The sequence below is a fragment of the Malus sylvestris genome, chromosome 13 (genome assembly GCF_916048215.2).
Source record: "Malus sylvestris chromosome 13, drMalSylv7.2, whole genome shotgun sequence".
NCBI lineage: Eukaryota > Viridiplantae > Streptophyta > Magnoliopsida > Rosales > Rosaceae > Malus > Malus sylvestris.
The window spans coordinates 839010-857155 of NC_062272.1; the positions used below are offsets into that span (position 1 = coordinate 839010).

General features: G+C 37.2%; 2 protein-coding genes across 7 annotated transcripts; one reads left to right on the forward strand and one right to left on the reverse strand.

Moving 5' to 3' along the window:
• The first annotated feature begins 2347 nt into the window (after nt 1-2347).
• On the forward strand, nt 2348-6339 carry LOC126595627 (probable potassium transporter 17). Of its 3 annotated transcripts, none has more exons than XM_050261915.1 (8): nt 2348-2778; nt 3101-3323; nt 3761-4003; nt 4092-4142; nt 4303-4563; nt 4690-4742; nt 4825-5194; nt 5308-6339. In XM_050261915.1, exons 1-8 carry the CDS (start codon nt 2653-2655, stop codon nt 6159-6161), a joined length of 2181 nt encoding a protein of 726 aa, XP_050117872.1. In that variant the 5' UTR covers nt 2348-2652; the 3' UTR covers nt 6162-6339. The 3 variants fall into 3 exon arrangements, with proteins under 3 accessions (XP_050117872.1, XP_050117873.1, XP_050117874.1); XM_050261916.1 differs by having other exon boundaries at nt 3761-3979; XM_050261917.1 differs by having other exon boundaries at nt 3761-3961.
• LOC126595626 (sodium/hydrogen exchanger 7-like) lies at nt 6318-16827 on the reverse strand. 4 transcript variants are annotated; one of them, XM_050261912.1, is made up of 22 exons: nt 16482-16827; nt 15281-15331; nt 15082-15173; nt 14870-14947; nt 14643-14800; nt 14404-14505; nt 14214-14331; nt 13161-13213; nt 13023-13088; nt 12769-12813; nt 12572-12624; nt 11943-12127; nt 10105-10152; nt 9844-9951; nt 9408-9639; nt 8947-9249; nt 8596-8825; nt 8102-8320; nt 7817-8023; nt 7364-7628; nt 6959-7248; nt 6318-6854 (listed from the first exon to the last, which is right to left on the reverse strand). In XM_050261912.1, the coding sequence occupies exons 1-22, from the start codon at nt 16687-16689 to the stop codon at nt 6480-6482; spliced, it is 3486 nt and encodes a 1161-aa protein (XP_050117869.1). In that variant the 5' UTR covers nt 16690-16827; the 3' UTR covers nt 6318-6479. The 4 variants fall into 4 exon arrangements, with proteins under 4 accessions (XP_050117869.1, XP_050117868.1, XP_050117870.1 ...); XM_050261911.1 differs by having other exon boundaries at nt 6318-6860; XM_050261914.1 differs by lacking the exons at nt 6318-6854; nt 6959-7248 and having other exon boundaries at nt 7444-7623.
• Nucleotides 16828-18146: the final 1319 nt, after the last annotated feature.

Consider the following 18146-nt stretch of genomic DNA (forward strand, 5'->3'; position numbering starts at 1 on the left):
ATGTAATGCGTTGGTTTCATTAATTTATACCCTTTCTTTAAAAAAAAAAAAACAATGAGATGTCATTAGAAAGCTTGAAACGCCAGCTTCAAAAGCTAAGAAGGAAGTTTTCTCAATTTAGGCTTTAATTATGTACTTATCTCTCATGCATCTCTCAGAGGTCCAAACTGTCATGTCAGCATGCTGACCTGTATTCGTTCTTAAACTGGGAACAATTGGCTGGGAATTTTGAGCTGAAAACTTGAAATGATAATTAATCTATTGTGAATCAACTCCAACTGGAATGACTTAAAAATTTCACCGTTTGCATGCTTTTCCACCATACTCGATCATGTTGTTCCTAGAAACACAATATAGCAAAAGTATCACAAATACATAAAACTTCCACTAAACTAGACAAGAAAACAAATATAAAAAGACTAAATATGTAGTATAAATATTTGTTCATCACCATACATAGCCTTACCCCAAATGAGATGCATAGCATTAGCATATATTTTCCACCACTTCCTTTTAGTCTTCATTGACAAATCAAATAATTCATTCATAGTTATCAAATTTACTGATGCTTCTATAAGCATCTTTATCATCAATATTGACAAATATATGTGGAAAAACTGCCAGAGTGTTCTCCTTCTCTAACTAGTAAAGACAACTGGAAGTTTTTTTCCCAATTTAATCTGTTTTAAAAAATAGTAACAAATTGAATCTCTTTTAGGTTCATGTTAATTATTGAGTTTAGAAGGCAAGGTATCCCACAGAAGTACGGTCCGATGGAAAAATTGGTTGGATTTCCCTTTTTGGAGTTAAAATCCTATTAATTTCATGTTATTATTGATCATACAAGGTATGATATGCCCACACAAGAATATTGATGGCTGGCTTTTCACACATGATCGGTTGGTCCAGTGACATTCAAAGTTTATATAGTTTGAGGAGGTATAAGTTTAATTCATGCTGCAAAAATGGTATGTTTATAGTGAATTTGATAGTAAATTGTGATTCACTGCCTGACTTCGTCCCTAACTGGCTAACTTTACCTAACAAAAAGACCGTACCACCAAAGAAAGCCAGATAGAAATAGAATTATAATCTGGAAAAATACAAATCCATGCCAGAGGTAGAATATAATTCTTCATCTAAAAATATGAGCAATAGTAAAATTACAAGTTTATGATGTTTCCCGCAAAAACCACTTAAGAATCTGGCGCATAGACAAATTATGGATCGAGAATATCACATACATGTGGTCATGTTATGTTTTTCTCTTCTATACATATATGATAGTTAGGTAAAATTTTAAAGTGTGATTATTGACACTCTAAAAATCTCATTGTGCTACTCGTATCGATGATTTAAAATATCACAATCGGTGAAGATATCGATATGCAAATTGTAAAGTATTGATAGATATATCAATATCGGCTGCTTTGTATAGAAAAAATTCCAAACACGCTCGTATCAGGTATTATCTGGATCATTTTCCTCATCATACAGTTGCTTACATTGTTAGCGGAGATATAGAGATTTTCCCCCCTAATTTCATACAATTGAATCAGTCTAAATCGAAAGCTCCTTCTTATTCTTCAGCCACTTTTATCTTTTCCAAATTTATCTCAACCAACTGCCTGACATCAATAGCATGTGCATGAGGACACAAGAGCATGTGTGCTCCTCAGTATACAACGTTAAGTAAAAATTTTGTTGATAAAATAAACACATACTAACATATAAATTTACACACGTCTTTATTTTATAAGAAAATTAATTAAAATAATTTGAAAATTTTAAGTTTTAACGATAAAGATATAGTAAAAGTAAAATAAATAGTATCATGATTGATTTTTTAATGTAAAAATATAATTTTTCATTAAAATAAATAATAAAGAAATTTTTTTATTAAAATTTCTTTATTTTATTAGCAAAGAACGATATCGTGACAGGATACCCGCCCTTGTCATATGAATCCGTGCGTGAGTGATATCAGATGTTTTAGTCATATTGATGTGTGGTGCTGCTGCATTGACAAAACCCGACGTGAAGGCAAAACCAACAATACCATACATGCAGAAGGACTGAAAGGGCCGAGAGATAAGTGGGGGGCCCACCCGCTTAGAGGTCAGCATGGCACGTGTTGCAAATTGGAAGTCACGTGGACGTTGGCAAACTCAAGATTTTATTTTAAGAAATTTTAACCGAAACTGCTGGTACTGTTTATTTTAATAAAAATTATATTTTTATATTAAAAAAATAATCTTAATACTATTTATTTCACTTTTTATTTTATTTTTATAATTAAAATTTAAAAAATTTCAAATTATTTTAATTAGTTTTCTTTTAATCCTCCTCCTCACTCTCGTAATCTCATTCGACCACTTTCGTCAATGATTCAATGATTCACATCTTCGCAAAGTTTTCAAGGATTCAATAATCATACAACTCAAAATTTTCAAACTCATTTTAAAGTTTTCGTCAGGATTGAATGATCCACATCTTTGCAAGAAAAAAGGAAATACAAATTAAAGGGGAATTAGTCCTCCTTCTTCTCCAGCTTGTCGCTCGGACTCGGACTCCGAGTCTTAACAACTCGGGGAGGCTCTGAGCTGAGTTGGGGGCTTGTGTGTCAGTGGTGGTGGTGGTGGTTGTGTTTTAATGGATCAACCACCGCACTCGCCGCCGGCAACTTCGTCTGAGGTTTCTGTTGTCGTCGATTCTGCCACCAATGATCATCGTCTCAATCGCCCTCGCATTGCTAATGGAGATACAGCCAACGACAAGGTGGGAAATCGTATGAATATCTGATGTGGGGACGCAGGCAGGCGTTCGCTTTGTTTTTATTTGTATTTTGTGTTTTTGTTGATCGGGTTTTAAATACTTCTTTATTGTTTTAACAAAAATTTAAAAAAGATGATTACTTTATCGACATGCAATGGCTTTCCCCTGTTTTTATTTCATGGGGTTTAAAAGACTTTTATTTGTTGTATTAGTTGTAAATTCTTCTGCTCAATTGCTTGAAAGATTGTTAATTGTTTTGGTGTTTTAATGTAATGAGTTAATCAGGATTAAGGCGTTGTTAATGACAAAACTTGTTTGATTTCAGGGGAAAAGTAGATGGGGGAATCTGCTAGTTGCCTACAGGACGCTGGGAGTGGTGTTTGGAGGGCTTGTTACATCCCCACTGTATGTATACCCTTCAATGCATCTCAAGTCTCCCACAGAAGCTGACTATTTGGGTATCTACAGCATCATGTTCTGGACTCTCACTCTCATTGGGGTTGTCAAGTATGCCAGCATTGCTCTCAATGCCGACGATCATGGCGAAGGTACACTCAAGCTCACTTTTGTTTCACCTTCGAAGAACTCCTGGTCCTTACATTTATCCGCTGTCTTCAGTTTATTTATGCTTGTTCACTTCTAGTGGATGTGATTACTGTGTTTGAGCATTTTTGTTGTTAAACATTTTGCATTCGTTACTTACATTTGGTATGCGATAGGCAACTGGAAATCACACGCGTATACGAAAACCTGTAAAACCAGCATTGTTAAGCCGTGATCATGAATGGAAGGTGACATCTTGAGACTGCCCCTAAAAGTTAGACCTTGAGTGTCATTATGCTATATTTCCAAGCATTAACGTTTTGCAGCATGTATCAATAAACCTCTTGTTTGTATGTCAAGGTGAAGACGAGATGCAAATGTAAATATGAGGGTTCACTCACGTAATAACATATTCTGATCTGCGTTCACCGATGGATTGCAGGTGGAACTTTTGCCCTATATTCATTACTTTGCAGGCATATGGATATTGGAATCCTTAATTCAAGGCCTGCAAGTTCAAACTCAAGTCTTTCACGCTCTATCTTGGATGACGGCATAGAAAACCGGAGTAGGCTAGCCAAGTTTTTCAAGAAAAGTGTAGTTGCTAGAAGGATGTTGCTTTTTATTGCCATGTTAGGCACATGTATGGTTATTGGCGATGGTATTCTTACACCTGCAATTTCTGGTATTTCACTGCACATTCTGTCTTTCGTTTACTTTTGGCAAGATTTATTTACAAATTTTCTTTTACTTCGATACTTCTATATCTCCAGTTTTATCAGCAATGGATGGAGTGAGGGCGCCTTTTCCATCTCTCAGTTCATGTAAGGATGTCACTTTTTATTGCTATGCTAGGACAATGAGGCCAGTTTTCTGATTAGGAAATTGGAGTGCAATGGTTTTAATGGTATCAGGTTATTACTTCTCCGCTAAGTTGTTATATCGCATTTGAATTTCTTAGCTATTCTGGTTTATACGTTGCAGCTCTGGTCGAAGCACTTTCAGCAGGAGTCCTTATCATTCTGTTCTTGTTACAAAAGTTTGGTACATCTCGAGTGAGCTTCCTATTTTCCCCAATTATGGGTACATGGACTTTGGTTACGCCGCTCGTGGGAATTTATAGCATCATACGTCATTATCCCCGCATATTTAAGGCTATATCACCACACTTTATCTTCCATTTCTTTCAAAGAAACGGCAAGGAAGGCTGGCTGTTGCTTGGTGGCACTGTCCTTTGCATCACAGGTGACTATCATATTGATATCAAGATATAGATTATTTAGTATGGAAGATAGACTTGATTACCTTTTGGATCATGTACCTAGCAGTCTTGGAAATAATCACTTAATTGATGTTCCCTGTTTAATTCAGGCTCCGAAGCATTGTTTGCAGATCTTGGTCATTTCAACAGAAGCTCTATTCAGGTTCACCTCCAATAACATCGATATGTCTTTAAGGTTCCATTTCTTTTGTCTCAGTAGGTTTCTGATATATTTTCCTCAACAGATGGCTTTCCTGTTTACAATCTATCCATCTTTGATTCTGACATATGCGGGGCAGACAGCATACCTGATCAGGAATCCAAATGATCATGATGATGGATTCTATAAGTTTATACCGAAAAGTATCTACTGGCCTATCTTTGTCGTATCCACATTGGCTGCGATAGTTGCAAGCCAGTCTCTGATATCAGCCACCTTTTCTGTAATTAAGCAATCTGTAGTGCTTGATTATTTCCCTCGGGTGAAGGTTGTGCACACTTCCACTAACAAAGAAGGCGAGGTTTACTCCCCCGAAGTCAACTACATCCTCATGGTTCTCTGCGTTGCTGTCATACTTATATTCGGAGATGGAAAAGAAATTGGAAATGCATTTGGTGCGTTAATTTTGAAAGCATTATGTGTTACCATTGGAAAGTTAACATTTTCGTCAACATCTTATACAGGCATCTTTTATAATTTTCTGACTATTGCCACAACCTTATTTCAGGTGTTGTTGTCAGTCTAGTCATGCTCATCACTACAATATTGCTGACACTGGTAATGATCATAATATGGAGAACACCACCGGTGTTGGTTGCTCTTTACTTCTGTGTATTCTTCATGATGGAAGGTGTTTACGTGAGTGCAGTCTTCACAAAGATCGCGGAAGGTGGATGGATTCCGTTTGCCATATCCTTTATACTCGCCTTCATTATGTTTGGTTGGTTCTATGGGAGACAGAGAAAGCTAGAATATGAGTTGGCTCATAAGATAACCTTAGACAGACTTGAACAGCTATTATCTGATCCCAGTGTTCAAAGGGTTCCCGGATTGTGCTTCTTTTACACCAACATTCAAGACGGGCTCACTCCGATTCTTGGACACTACATTAAAAATATGAAATCCCTTCACCAGGTCACTATGTTCACTACTCTTCGATACCTTTTGGTTCCGAAGGTTTACCCCCATGAGAGGATTGTTATCAGTGAACTCGGCCTGAAAGGAGTTTATGGGTGCGTTATTCAGTATGGCTATGCAGATGCCCTAAACCTCGAAGGAGACGATTTTGTTAGTCAATTAACTAATAGCTTGCAGGCACATATACAGAACACCTCAGGCCGTTTCCCATCTGATCCTTCAGAGGTCCGAGAACAGATATCTAATTTGGAAGCAGCGATGAGTGCTGGCGTACTTCACGTTCGAGGGAAAACAAGGTTTTATGTTGGAAATAACTGCGGCTGGTTTGATAAAATTATGCTACCATTTTATGAAGTTCTGCACAGCAACTGTCGGTCCTCTCTGCCTGCTCTCGGGGTGCCTCTGCCTCAACGTATCGAGGTTGGAATGCTTTACGAGGCTTGATGGAAGGTTATATTTTGGTTCTCACGAGTAGAATGTTGAAACAAATTATTTTTCTAGATGTGATAGCAGAAGTTTCATGTATAAGATTGAACTTCTGCAAAATTATTATAGACGTAAGTGTAGTTCTTCATCTAATCCCTCCGTTGGGGGAGCGAATCGACAAAATTTGCAAACTTTAGTTATTCGTTTGTACAATCAATCGATAGTTGATGTCGCGTACAGGATCTCTCTGATCCAACTAAAATAAATATTAGACAGAGACTAGTTTAAAACTTGGAACGATAGTGAATCCGACATTACAACCGTGGTTTTTCGGAATCATGAGGTAAACATTCTAGGAGCCTGGCAAAAAGAAAGCCTACTTGGTGAATCGATTCTCACTATTACATCATCCTCACCACCCGATTCATCACTCGAATCGTTTACCACATGGCTCTTATTTGGTTCTGTACTTTGCTGCCCTAGAAGACTTGTTTGGGCCGTGAATTTTCTCGCTTCATAATCCTTTCTCACAGTTGTTGCCCCTTCTGATCTGACTGAAACCAGTGGACTGTTGTGATGAGATGGAACACTTGGATATGATACATTGTGTGAACGGCCTTGATACGATGGCATGCTTGGATATGACACGGTGTGTGGTGGATTAATCGGGCCACTTCTCGGAAAGCTTCGAGCACGCCTCTGTGGATTCACCTTCACCTTGTTTGCATAACAACATAAGAAAAGAAGTTTGCTTGAGCAAAAAGATAAAAGAATTGTATTCGAAGTGTGAAAGAACATAAAGAAACCAAGCTCACCATGCTGCCGTAAATGCTGAACTGCATCGCCCTCGCTGACAGGCTGTTGATTTGTCTGTCAATCCCTTCGGGGTTCTGCTTTTGTTGCTTTGCTTTGAAAATGTGCTCAGGCCAACTCATAAGACCACTATGCTCTCTAGGAAGAGACCTGTGAGGATGATGATCAACTCCATTTGATATAAATGAAGATGAGCGTCCAATCAATGCTGCAACGTCGAATATGATCACTCTCGACCTTGTTTCAACGAGATAACTGGATCCTTTATGAGAAAAACTGGCTCCCCTGGTGCCTGTGATCATTCATCAGCAAAAGGTTAATGATTAGCATTAAGGATGGGGAAGTGGTTTATGCAAGAACGAAACTTGTTCTGAGAAGTATCCTTCGAAACAGAAGTTAATTATTACCTGATGTTTCCAGATTCTGGAAGCTCTGGTGACCATGTGAGGGGAATAGAGGTGCAGGTGATGTGATCAGTTCTTCTTGGACACCTTGGGTTTTAACGAAACCCTCTAACAGAAATCCAATGGAACGGTATGGAATTTCAAAAGATTCGCCCCCTATGTAAATCGGCATCAGTGACCTTTCCGCAACAAGAGTTCTCAAATCTTGCATTGCCATTTTCTCAAATATTTGTGGAAGGAAAAGTTTCACAAGAGCAATAGAACTTTCCTAAACAAAAGGATAATTAAACAAATCAGTTCCAGAGTTCATACCATTCTATTATCTTTTCACTTGCCATGCATTACAAAGTTTGATTAAAACACGTTATTTTGAGAAAGTACCGAAAATTTGACAAACAGAACTCTTCGTGTAGTATTGGTAGCTTTAACAAGCTGGAATTTTTAGTAAGACAATACCTGCCAGAGGAAGTCTTCTACTGAGGGATCGGATCGGAGCATTGAATGTATCTTATGAGTTTCAACGCAGAAGCAGAGAACCACAGAATCAGTGACCATGTCACAAATGTAGGGCTTTCCGGTTAGTGCTTCATACAGCCCCAAAGTACTGTTGTGAGTAAAAGTTGGATGCAGCGAGTGCTTGTTTTTTGTGCTCTTACTTGTCCACTGCCACAAATGATTCTCATCCATGATATTATCCATGAGGAAAAACAGAACATGTTGCAGCATCAAACCTTAAAGTACCTTGACTACCCCAGTCGAAAGAAGCCAAACACCAGTAGGCTTGGATCCCTCCCTGTAAAGCGTCACACCACGCAATTTCAGTGTTTCCTTGGTAGAACCTTCAAGTGGTTCACGAACTGAAGGCGGAAGAGCCCCCATTAGAGGATGGAGAGTAATCAAATCATTTATTTTTGGGATCTTTACTAATGGGGGATTCCTTAGAAGCTTTTTCAAATCAGTCTGCGTGAAACCAAGATACTAATAAAATCTATCATTGTCGAAGAGTGAGGCACACACTAGATTAGTCTAAAGGTCGTACCCAGTGCACAAGGCTCCCGCTTTACGCAGGGTCTGCGAGAGGTGAATGTCGGCTAGCCTTACCCCCATTTATGGAGAGGCTACTCCCAAGTCTTGAACCCGAGACCTACCGCTCATGGACGAAGGCACTTGCCATCGCACCAAGTGCGACCTCTACACTAGATTAGTCTACGACACAAAAAATCGCCAACACGCACCTGGACTGCGTCATGAAGATGAAGCATCTCTTTTTCTTCCAATATGCCAGCCTTCTCTAGGTTTTGGAGATATTCAATTAAATGGTTGAGAACTGAGTATGTTACTTGTCTTGTTTTTACGACACGCAGAACCTGAGGAAATGTGGCACGAACATCTTCCAGAAACATCTTTGCTTCTTCCCCTTCTACCTCACTTTCATTAATGACGATTGAAGCAACGTCACTATCACCTGAATAAATAAGCAGATGAAGAACAATTACATATCTAGTAAGATAGTAACCAAAACAATAACCACTCTTACGCGGCGACAACAATCACAAAAGGTATTAACTGGAAAGAAAGAATATAACCTATAAAATCATGAAGTTGCTGCCTTGCATTTCTATGGGCACGGAGAAAGGCAGCACAAATGTAACATGCAGATTCCAGCCTTTCCACAGTGAAATAGGTTACCAATTTCCGGGGGCAAATGCTAGTTTGGAGGAACTTGCAGTAATTCGGGAAATGAACATGAGCTTTTAAACCTTTCCAGTCACTTAAAGGCTCACGTGAAACCAAGTCAATCGCTTCATCTACTGATTGCATCAAAATATTTGCAGCAGATTGTGTAATCCTTCCCTCATCAAGCATGTTCCAGTAAGCAGCTTGGACTCCTGAGCTTAAAATGGTTTTTTGTATTAGCAAATGAGGCCATAGTTAGATATAGTGACCTTTAACTTTCACACCAGTATCTTTAAGCTTGAAAGTTACTGGGACTAACAAATGCCTAAGCTTGAAAGTTACTGGGACTGAAATATGTTGCTAAATTTACCATTCAAAAGACGTTCACGTATATCCTTCAAATTTGTAAGGTGCCGATCATTGTCACTTTCTGATGCCTTGTGAGGGTGTACAGGTTCGGTGTCAATATCATTTAAGCTTGCAATATATCTTTTCACAGTTGGCCAGTCAGCAGGTCCCAACTCCTCGTCATCTCCAAGATCGCCAAAAGCCTCTAATGCTTTGTTCAACATTTCATATTTTGTGTACTCCAGCACACGCCTCTGTAACAAGACAAAGATATATAAACCAAATGCATAGACGGAAGAAAATTCTCATAACAAGTGCCCAAATGGATTTCCACCTTCAAATGGATTTACAGCTGCATGAAATGTTGAGGAATTACTTGAAAATTATAAGCCCGGAACAAAGAACGGAAACATAAAGCAGTACCACAGGTCTACAAGGACAATCTGGTTAAACCTCACCTTAGCTGCTGATAGCTTGTCCAGATCCAGAAGGCGTAAAATGAATTGTGTGGTGGAACCATTCACAATTAGTGTCAAAAAGACAATTCCACCAGTGAAAAAAACAAACTGCAAAGATTTAAACAGATTTCTTAAATAAGTATCTCAAGTGATGTCCAATGTTAATTAATTCACTTTGTTTGCAAATCTAACATACTACACGCTAAAAGAACAGACAAACATGGTTTTCTGTGGGCAAGCAGTCACGCTCCAGATACATACCAGGACTCCGGTGTCAGAACTGATAAGTGCAGAACTGTCACTAGTTTTCTGCAAGAGTAAATGTAAATCAATTAGAAGCCATAAAAATCATGGGTATTCAGAAGCAAAAAAAATAGAGAAGACTGAGGTTTAGCAGCTGGTTTATTGAGAACGGACAGCTTATGATGCACCATCCAACTTGAAAAGAAAAAAGTAACGAAATAAACAACAGCGGGGATTGATTTTCAACCACAAGGGTTAGAAAAAATTATTATTTAGATTTATTTTATTGTTTGGTATTTTGAGCTTAGTCCGTTAGTATTAGGGTTTCGTTTTCTTGCCTATTAGGTTTAAGTTAGTTTTATATATATATGGTACTTTGTAACTCTATAGAATAATAAGTCATTCACAATGTAGTCTCTTGGAGTTTTGTAGTCGTTTTGGCATTCTTGTTTATTTAATAATTTTCTTACTATTTTGTAGTCTTGTTCGTCGCACACTCTGATATTCAACTTGATATGAGCGCAGGTTTGATTCTTTGGGATTAGTCTGCTTTGGTTTGGTATCAATTTGTTGGTTGAAAATTGTTTGGTTTCATTTCGAATCTTGATTAGGCTTCCGCTTATGTTCGATCTGGTGAATGCATGTTTGTTTTCTGTCTTCGTTTGGAATCGGTTTGTTTGTCTTTATTGTCTCCGTTGTTCTTTTACTTTAGTTGTCAGATAATAGTTTGGAAAAAGAAAATATCAGGAACTGAAATAGCTGTCAACCGCGCCGTAGTCTGAAGATTGAACTCGTGAAATGAGATCGACCCGCCCACACTACACATACCGCACCACCTGCTTCGCCTGCCCACCAGTCGTGACACCACCTTCATCAGCACCGCACCCTCTCATTAGCACCCTATCCGTTTTCTACACCCGTCCGCAATTGTATCCGCACCATCTCGTTCTGCAATGTGCAATGGAATTGATTGCTACATTGTTTTACGTGATCAGGAGAAGACCCCAGGTAAAAAGAAAAGAATAGAAAAGAAAAGGAAAGGAAAAAAAATACAAAAAAAAAAGGAAAAGTAAATTCGTTGACCTGTGATGAGGATTGTTTTGTTGGGTCATTTGTTGCGTGCACAAGAGTTCTGTTGGAACAATTATCACTCGAGTGCTTGGACTGGTGATCACTCGAGTGACGTTGTGGACAGAGTAAATTGGATTTTTTGTTTGTTTGTTCGGAAGTTGGAATTTGCAGTGGCATGGAAATTTTGCACTGGCACTGGCATAGAATCTTGCATTGGCACTGGCATGAAATCTTGCATTGGCATTGACATTGAAATCTTGCACTTTCACCGGTGAAGTTTCGTATTGAAATTGGCATTGGAAATTAGCATAATGGAGCTTGCATCCGCATTTACTTGTTTACAAACTCATGTCGTGTACCGCATGAGTTTGATGAAGGTGTTGGAAAATATTAACTCATGTCGTGTACCGCATGAGTTTGATGAAGGTGTTGGAAAATATTATTATTTAGATTTATTTTAATGTTTGGTATTTTGGGCTTAGCCCGTTAGTATTAGTGTTTCGTTTCCTTGCCTATTAGGGTTATGTTAGTTTTCTATATATATGGTACTTTATAACTCTATAGAATAGTAAGTCATTCACAATGTAGTTTCTTAGAGTTTTGTAGTCGTTTTGGCATTCTTGTTTGTTTAATAATATTTCTACTATTTTATAGTTATGTTCGTCGCAAATTCTGATATTCAACTCAAGGTACTAATGAAATATTGCGAGAGTGTCACACCAACAAGGTATAAAAGTTAAATTTTGCTTTGCATAAACAAAAGTTTGTATATAACAATAACTTGCCTTCACTGACAGTGAAAGTGACAACGCTACAGCCCCTCGTAGACCTGACCATATAAGGATTATAGCCTCTTTCCAGTCCAAACCATAGCCAAAATACCGGAGAAGGGGAAATGAAACTGCAACAACTATGAACCGGGAAACTTGAACGTAAACATAGAGAAGAATGAGGTAGAACCAAGATTTTCCTGAAACAAAAACGATTAGTTACAGGGAAACAAGTTGAATAAATATCTGCAAGAACATATTACATGAAAAATAAATATTTAAAAGGTACACGGCCGGAAACAACAAAAATATGCAGTAGTGTTAAGCTTGACTGTTCGGCCTTTGTACTTTGGAAGATTCCGCACCTGATCGGCCTGTGTTTGTGTGTGCGCGTGTGCGTATGCATAATTATGACTAAGGAAAACTAACGAAAAGGGCTTGAAAACTTTGAGTTTTAATGATAAGGACAAAATAAAGGGTAAAGTGAATAGTACCAGGATTGACTTTTTAGTGTAAAAATGTGGTTTTTCGTTAAAGTGAACAGTACCAGGTGCTTTTCGTTAAAGTTCCCTTATGACTAAGCAAGTGACATATATTTATGAATACATAAATGCATATCTATATGTTTGAAAAGTAAGGATTACCATGATCAAAAACATTTTCACCGCTAAGAACACCTTCAGCTATAACAACTCCACTGAAAAACAAAAAAAAACAGAAAATGTGTTTTAATGGATGTAAATCATGATCAAGCAAATGGTACAGTAAGTTAGTTCTGTTCTCCCTTTAATTATTGTCACGAAACAAAACGCAAATAACGAGTGCTCGATTATGCACTTACCTCAAGATGAAAATTAAGGTATTAGCAATATAAGCAACCATTTCCCTGCGCAATATTCATAGAGTACGAGCAATTAAAATTTCAATCGAGAGTAGATTCAAGAGGCATTTTTCATCAAACAATTCACATATTTGCTGTATCTTTCGGTTTAAGAGATTATTAACAATAGGATGAATTTACTCATGAATTGGACCTTTGTTTAAACAAACAGACTGCCTTTAGTTTAACGTGATAACCACAACCACAAGATATACCAGAAATGATGTAAACTTTGTTGGCTTTCACCCTTAAAAGCAGTCCTTGCAACTCCAGCGTAAAACCTGTCCACAGATTATAACATTTAAATGTATTCTCCAGTGTGTAACGAGATCTTATTGGGAAATTCAGCTTACATTCCTAAAGTCATCACCGTCAAGACACCAGACACGTCCGCACCCTCTTGAGCCTGTGGCACCCGAATTAAATGTCTCAGTTTTTTCATACAGGAAACGGGCAACTAATCACCAAAATTTTCCAGATAAGTGAAATGCATTATAATATGCTAACTGGAATGCATATCAACCGTCTTTACGCTAGAAAAAAATCATATGAAACAGTTTATTGTTGACAATCATTGGTTATTTTTCGTAAAGAACGGACATAAATTTGGAAAGGATGATACATGCAAGTGGCCAACTCCCCAGTCATGTTGGAAATTATAATATAAAATATTGTAATATATAATTTTAATAATTAAATGAAAAATAGTGTTAACCATATTTTTTAGAAAGGTTATGTTATTTAGATGCATTCCCTTATCAAATGATGTATATATAGATGAAAAATTACATCTCTTTAACAAAAAGTACTTGGGTGCTATATAAACCCATGAAACTATTGGTATTAGATGATAGAAAATTAGAGTTAATTTTTACTCTTGAGAAATAGGGTTTCCCCACTTTGTTTCTCTCATGCTTTGTGTGTCAAATTCCGAGTCGTGTCTTGAGAGTACGAAATATATAAAGTTCTTCAGAGTCCGAAGATTGAAGTGCTTTGACTTCGGATTATAAATTGTTGAATCATAGGAGATGGAAGCCTACCGAACTACAAACACAAGAGTAGGGGCGAAATTATGTCTTTAGGACATTGCATTTATGCAAACCTCAATCTTCAAGTTTGTCTGTTTTTCTAACTTTATCTCTAGTTGTTTATATTAATCTTGTATACAATTGATGTTGTTATTTTCTTTATGATTATTATCATTGGAATTTTCGTGTTATTTTCATATTTTCTAATAAGTCACACGTAAAAGTAACTGCAGAACTATCACTAGCATTTCTACTACAGGTTCAATCGTAAGACTTCTGGACCAATTCATATGTATCTATTGACATGCCAAAAAGCAATTTGGAATTATGATCATCTGAACTTAACAATGAAGCATCCAATTTTGAAAAGGAACATACAGTGAAGTAAGCAACATAGCTGACAGCAAGTGTTAGTGTGATCTCTATCACGGTGTCATTGAAAATAAACCCGAGCCAGAGTACAGATACTATGCCAAAAGCAAGACCAATGCCTACACTGGAACAATAAAAGAGTTATTTATGCGAGACAAAGCTGCCATCTCTGCTCAAAGAAATGTGTGAGACATACGCTCCAAATGTGACTTGAGATAGAAATTTAATTATGGCGGCCCAGTCATAGCTCTTTCCAAGGACCATCTGATAAAATAGCTGGTACACCACAATTGCTGTCCTGGACGAAATTAAACACATTCAGATTAGAGAAGATATGAAAGGCATAATTACACAAAGGTTGTAAATCTATATCCATTGTTCAACAACAACAACAAAGTCTTTTCCTAGCAAGTGAGGTCGGCTAAAAATCTATACCCATCATTCATCAAGGATTCTCCTTCAATTATCGTACTCAGCTTTTTGCTAGCACCAAGCTCTTTTAACAGAGCAACAACAGCCACAGGATCAGTGGCGCTAAGAAGCCCCCCAAGCAACAGTGATGTTTTCCAACTCCAGTCATAAGGGAAAGTGAGCTGCAGTTGTATATGACAATATAATTATATAACTCCAACATATAGTCTAATTAGCAAAGTTTAGGATACCTTCAAAGCAGATCCAAGGACAAAGGTTGATATTAGAACACCCGGACCAGCTAGTATCATCATTTGTACCATACACCTCTGCAATTAAGATAGAAAAATCTGCCGGTTCATTTCATACCTCACGTATATAAGTTTCAGACTTTCCATGATCGTGAATATGCAGAACAACAACGCGATAAAAGAAGAACAAAATAAAAAACTATATAAGTGACCTTTATTTGGTGCACCTCCATAGAAAACGAACTCTCGAAAAGAAGGGCAGGTAGAAAAACAGCCAAAAGAAGATCAGGATCAATATTTGCCCCTGCACCACAGCAGAAAGCCCTCCAAGTAAAAAACAACACAAGGATGCAAAGCCTATAACCGGCGTTGCGCTTGCTATTTCAGCAAACATGTAAAGCTGGAACTTACAAATTCGAATTCCGGCTCCAATCCTCCCCATTTGATGATGTGTGCCATATTCTGCATGTTTATCAACCATTAATTATCAACCATATATGATGTGATATGTGTGTCATTTGACTCCTGACTTTTTTGACAACAAACAAAGAAAAAGTTGTATATTTAATTGAATTTTTTAATACATGGGTCCCATTAACAACCAATAGAATAAAAATGACAATTAATTTTGGTTATTTTTTAAGAAATTTTAACGAAAAACTTTCAGTACTATTCATTTTAACGAAAAACCACAATTTTACACTAAAAAGTCAATCATGATACTATTCACTTTAGCCTTTAATTTGTCCTTATCGTTAAAACTCAAAGTTATCATTAATTATCATTAATTTTCCTTATTTTTTAATAGTTAATGTAACTCTAGGCCCAATAAAATAATAAAATAAATATTTGACACATCTATTGGAAAAGAAGAGAATTTAACACTTGTATTCAATTTGACACATCAACCATCAAATAAAATTTTGACATATTATATTTGAGATCTCATTTTTGGAGATGCTCTAATAAAGACACAAAGCAGAGAGTACCATCCCACCATCTGAAATGGGCTGACAAAGAATTAAGTAGTTTTGTGTCTCACTACGATTGCATGGTTGTTGCTCAATATTCCTCCTTATATTCAATTACTTCTGTTCTTAGAAATCTCACAGTTGAGATGCTGCTTTTAATTTTGTTAAACCTTGGCTCATCCTTTTCCTAGGAATTCTAGGAATCCCATGATCTCATCCGTTCATCGTATATCGTGCGGTCAGTTTTAGTTAGATACTATTCATATTTAATTTTAAATTTTAAAATAATTTCTAACCGTACGATATACTATAAACGGGTGAGATTAATCCGGAGATGCATGTTTTTGACACGTTTTTTGAAACGGAAGATAGACGGTTAGATCGTTGAAAAACGTTACGGAGGGAGCTCACAAAAACATACGTGAAAAGCCTGTGTCCCAGATCGTAACCATATGTATAATCCAAAATTGAAAACAAGAAGCTCCTAACTTTTTTATGATCATTTTTAAGATTCAAATCACTGAAACCAGCAAAAATACAAAGTTTGATAACTAGCTGCAATTAAAATTAGATTAAACCCAATAATTAAAATAATAATAATAATAACAAGAAGAAGAAATGGAAGAGAGTGAGAGAGAGGCCTATGGAGCCGAGGCCAATGCCAAGGATGAGCAGAGCGACGGTGTAGGGAACTCTGGTACCAAGCAGCAGATGCCTGCAGGCGATTCCTAACACCAAACACAACCCCAAGAACGCCACCGCGTTAGTCGGGTCCGACGAGCTATCTTCTTCTTCCTCCGCCACCGCCAAGATTCTGTACGGTAACTGCCATGCCGTCACCGTCGCCATTTCTCCAAGCTCAAAAGCTCTACTCTTCCACCACAATTTTAATTCCGGTTTTAGCTGAAAAAGCTTGAAGCTTGAAGCTTTTGACTTCTGATTAAGCAATAAGCAGCAGCAGGCTAAGGTGGTGACCCGCGAGCTGCTTTTTCAGGTGCTCCCTCCCGCTTATACAGAGGCTTGGTTTGGTACTGAGGTGATTCTGAAAAAAGTTGGTATAAAAAAAAGTTAGGAGCTTTTTTGTGTTTGGTAAATATTCAGCTTTAGTTTTTTTTCATAATTTTGGATGAAAAAGCCAAAAACAAGAAGCTGCAAAAACCAGCTTTGAAAAACCGGTTTTGTTTCACATCTGTTTTACATAAAAGTTTACCAAACACTATAATAATGCTTTTTTTTTTCAAAAGCATTTTTACAAAAAATTTTACCAAAGACTCTACAACTTTATTTCACAGCACAGCAGAAACAGTTTTTTTTCAAAGCACAGCAATACCACACCAACCCAGAGTATGTGAAAAGGTGGTCGAAGCTGATTGATACGATCACTATCAGTCACGTTTCGTTCTGTCACGGCCCACTATGCCTGACGTTTTTTGCTTTTGAATGTTTTATTGAAGCGTCGATTTGTCAAATAATCGCCTGACTGCGAAGCGAGTTTTTATGAGCGAGTGAAATTCCTCGGAATGTGGCGCCCGCCCTTCATTTTTCACAACGGATTTTGTGAACGATGAATTCAGTGTCCTCCAACTAATATATTATTTTTTATTTATTTGTCCATGTTTGTCTCCTGATCACAGATCTTGACGGATTGCCGGCAGCCAAATTAAGCAATTTCTTCATCGTTATTTTCGCCAAGTTGTCTCCGATGCAATATTTGGACCAAAAGTTTTACACTGTTCTGATGCATTTTATTTTTCAATATTTTAACGATTAAAACTTGATTAAGGTTTTAATAGTTAAATTTCTCAGAGAATAAATTGTCAAAAATCGTAATTGAAATACTTATAGTTTTAGATGATAATATAAAGGCAGAGGGGAAAGCTTTGGTGTTCAAGAATAAATGCTCTCTTTACACAAGAGCCATCAAAGTTGTCTCCGATGCAATATTTGGACCAAAAGTTCTATGATGCTTTGATGCATTTTATTTTTCAAGATTTTAACGATTAAAACTTGATTACGGCAGAGGGGAAAGCTTTGGTGTTCAAGAATAAATGCTCTTTACACAAGAGCCATCAAAGTTGTCTCCGATGTAATATTTGGACCTAAAGTTCTACGATGCTCTAATTCATTTTATTTTTCGAGATTTTAACGATTAAAACTTGATTAAGGTTTTAATAGTTAAATGTCTCGAAGAATAAATTGTGAAAAATCTTAACTGAAATACTTATAAAGGCAGAGGGGAAAGCTTTGGTGTTCAAGAATAAATGCTCTTTACACAAGAGCCATCAAAGTTGTCTCCGATGCAATAT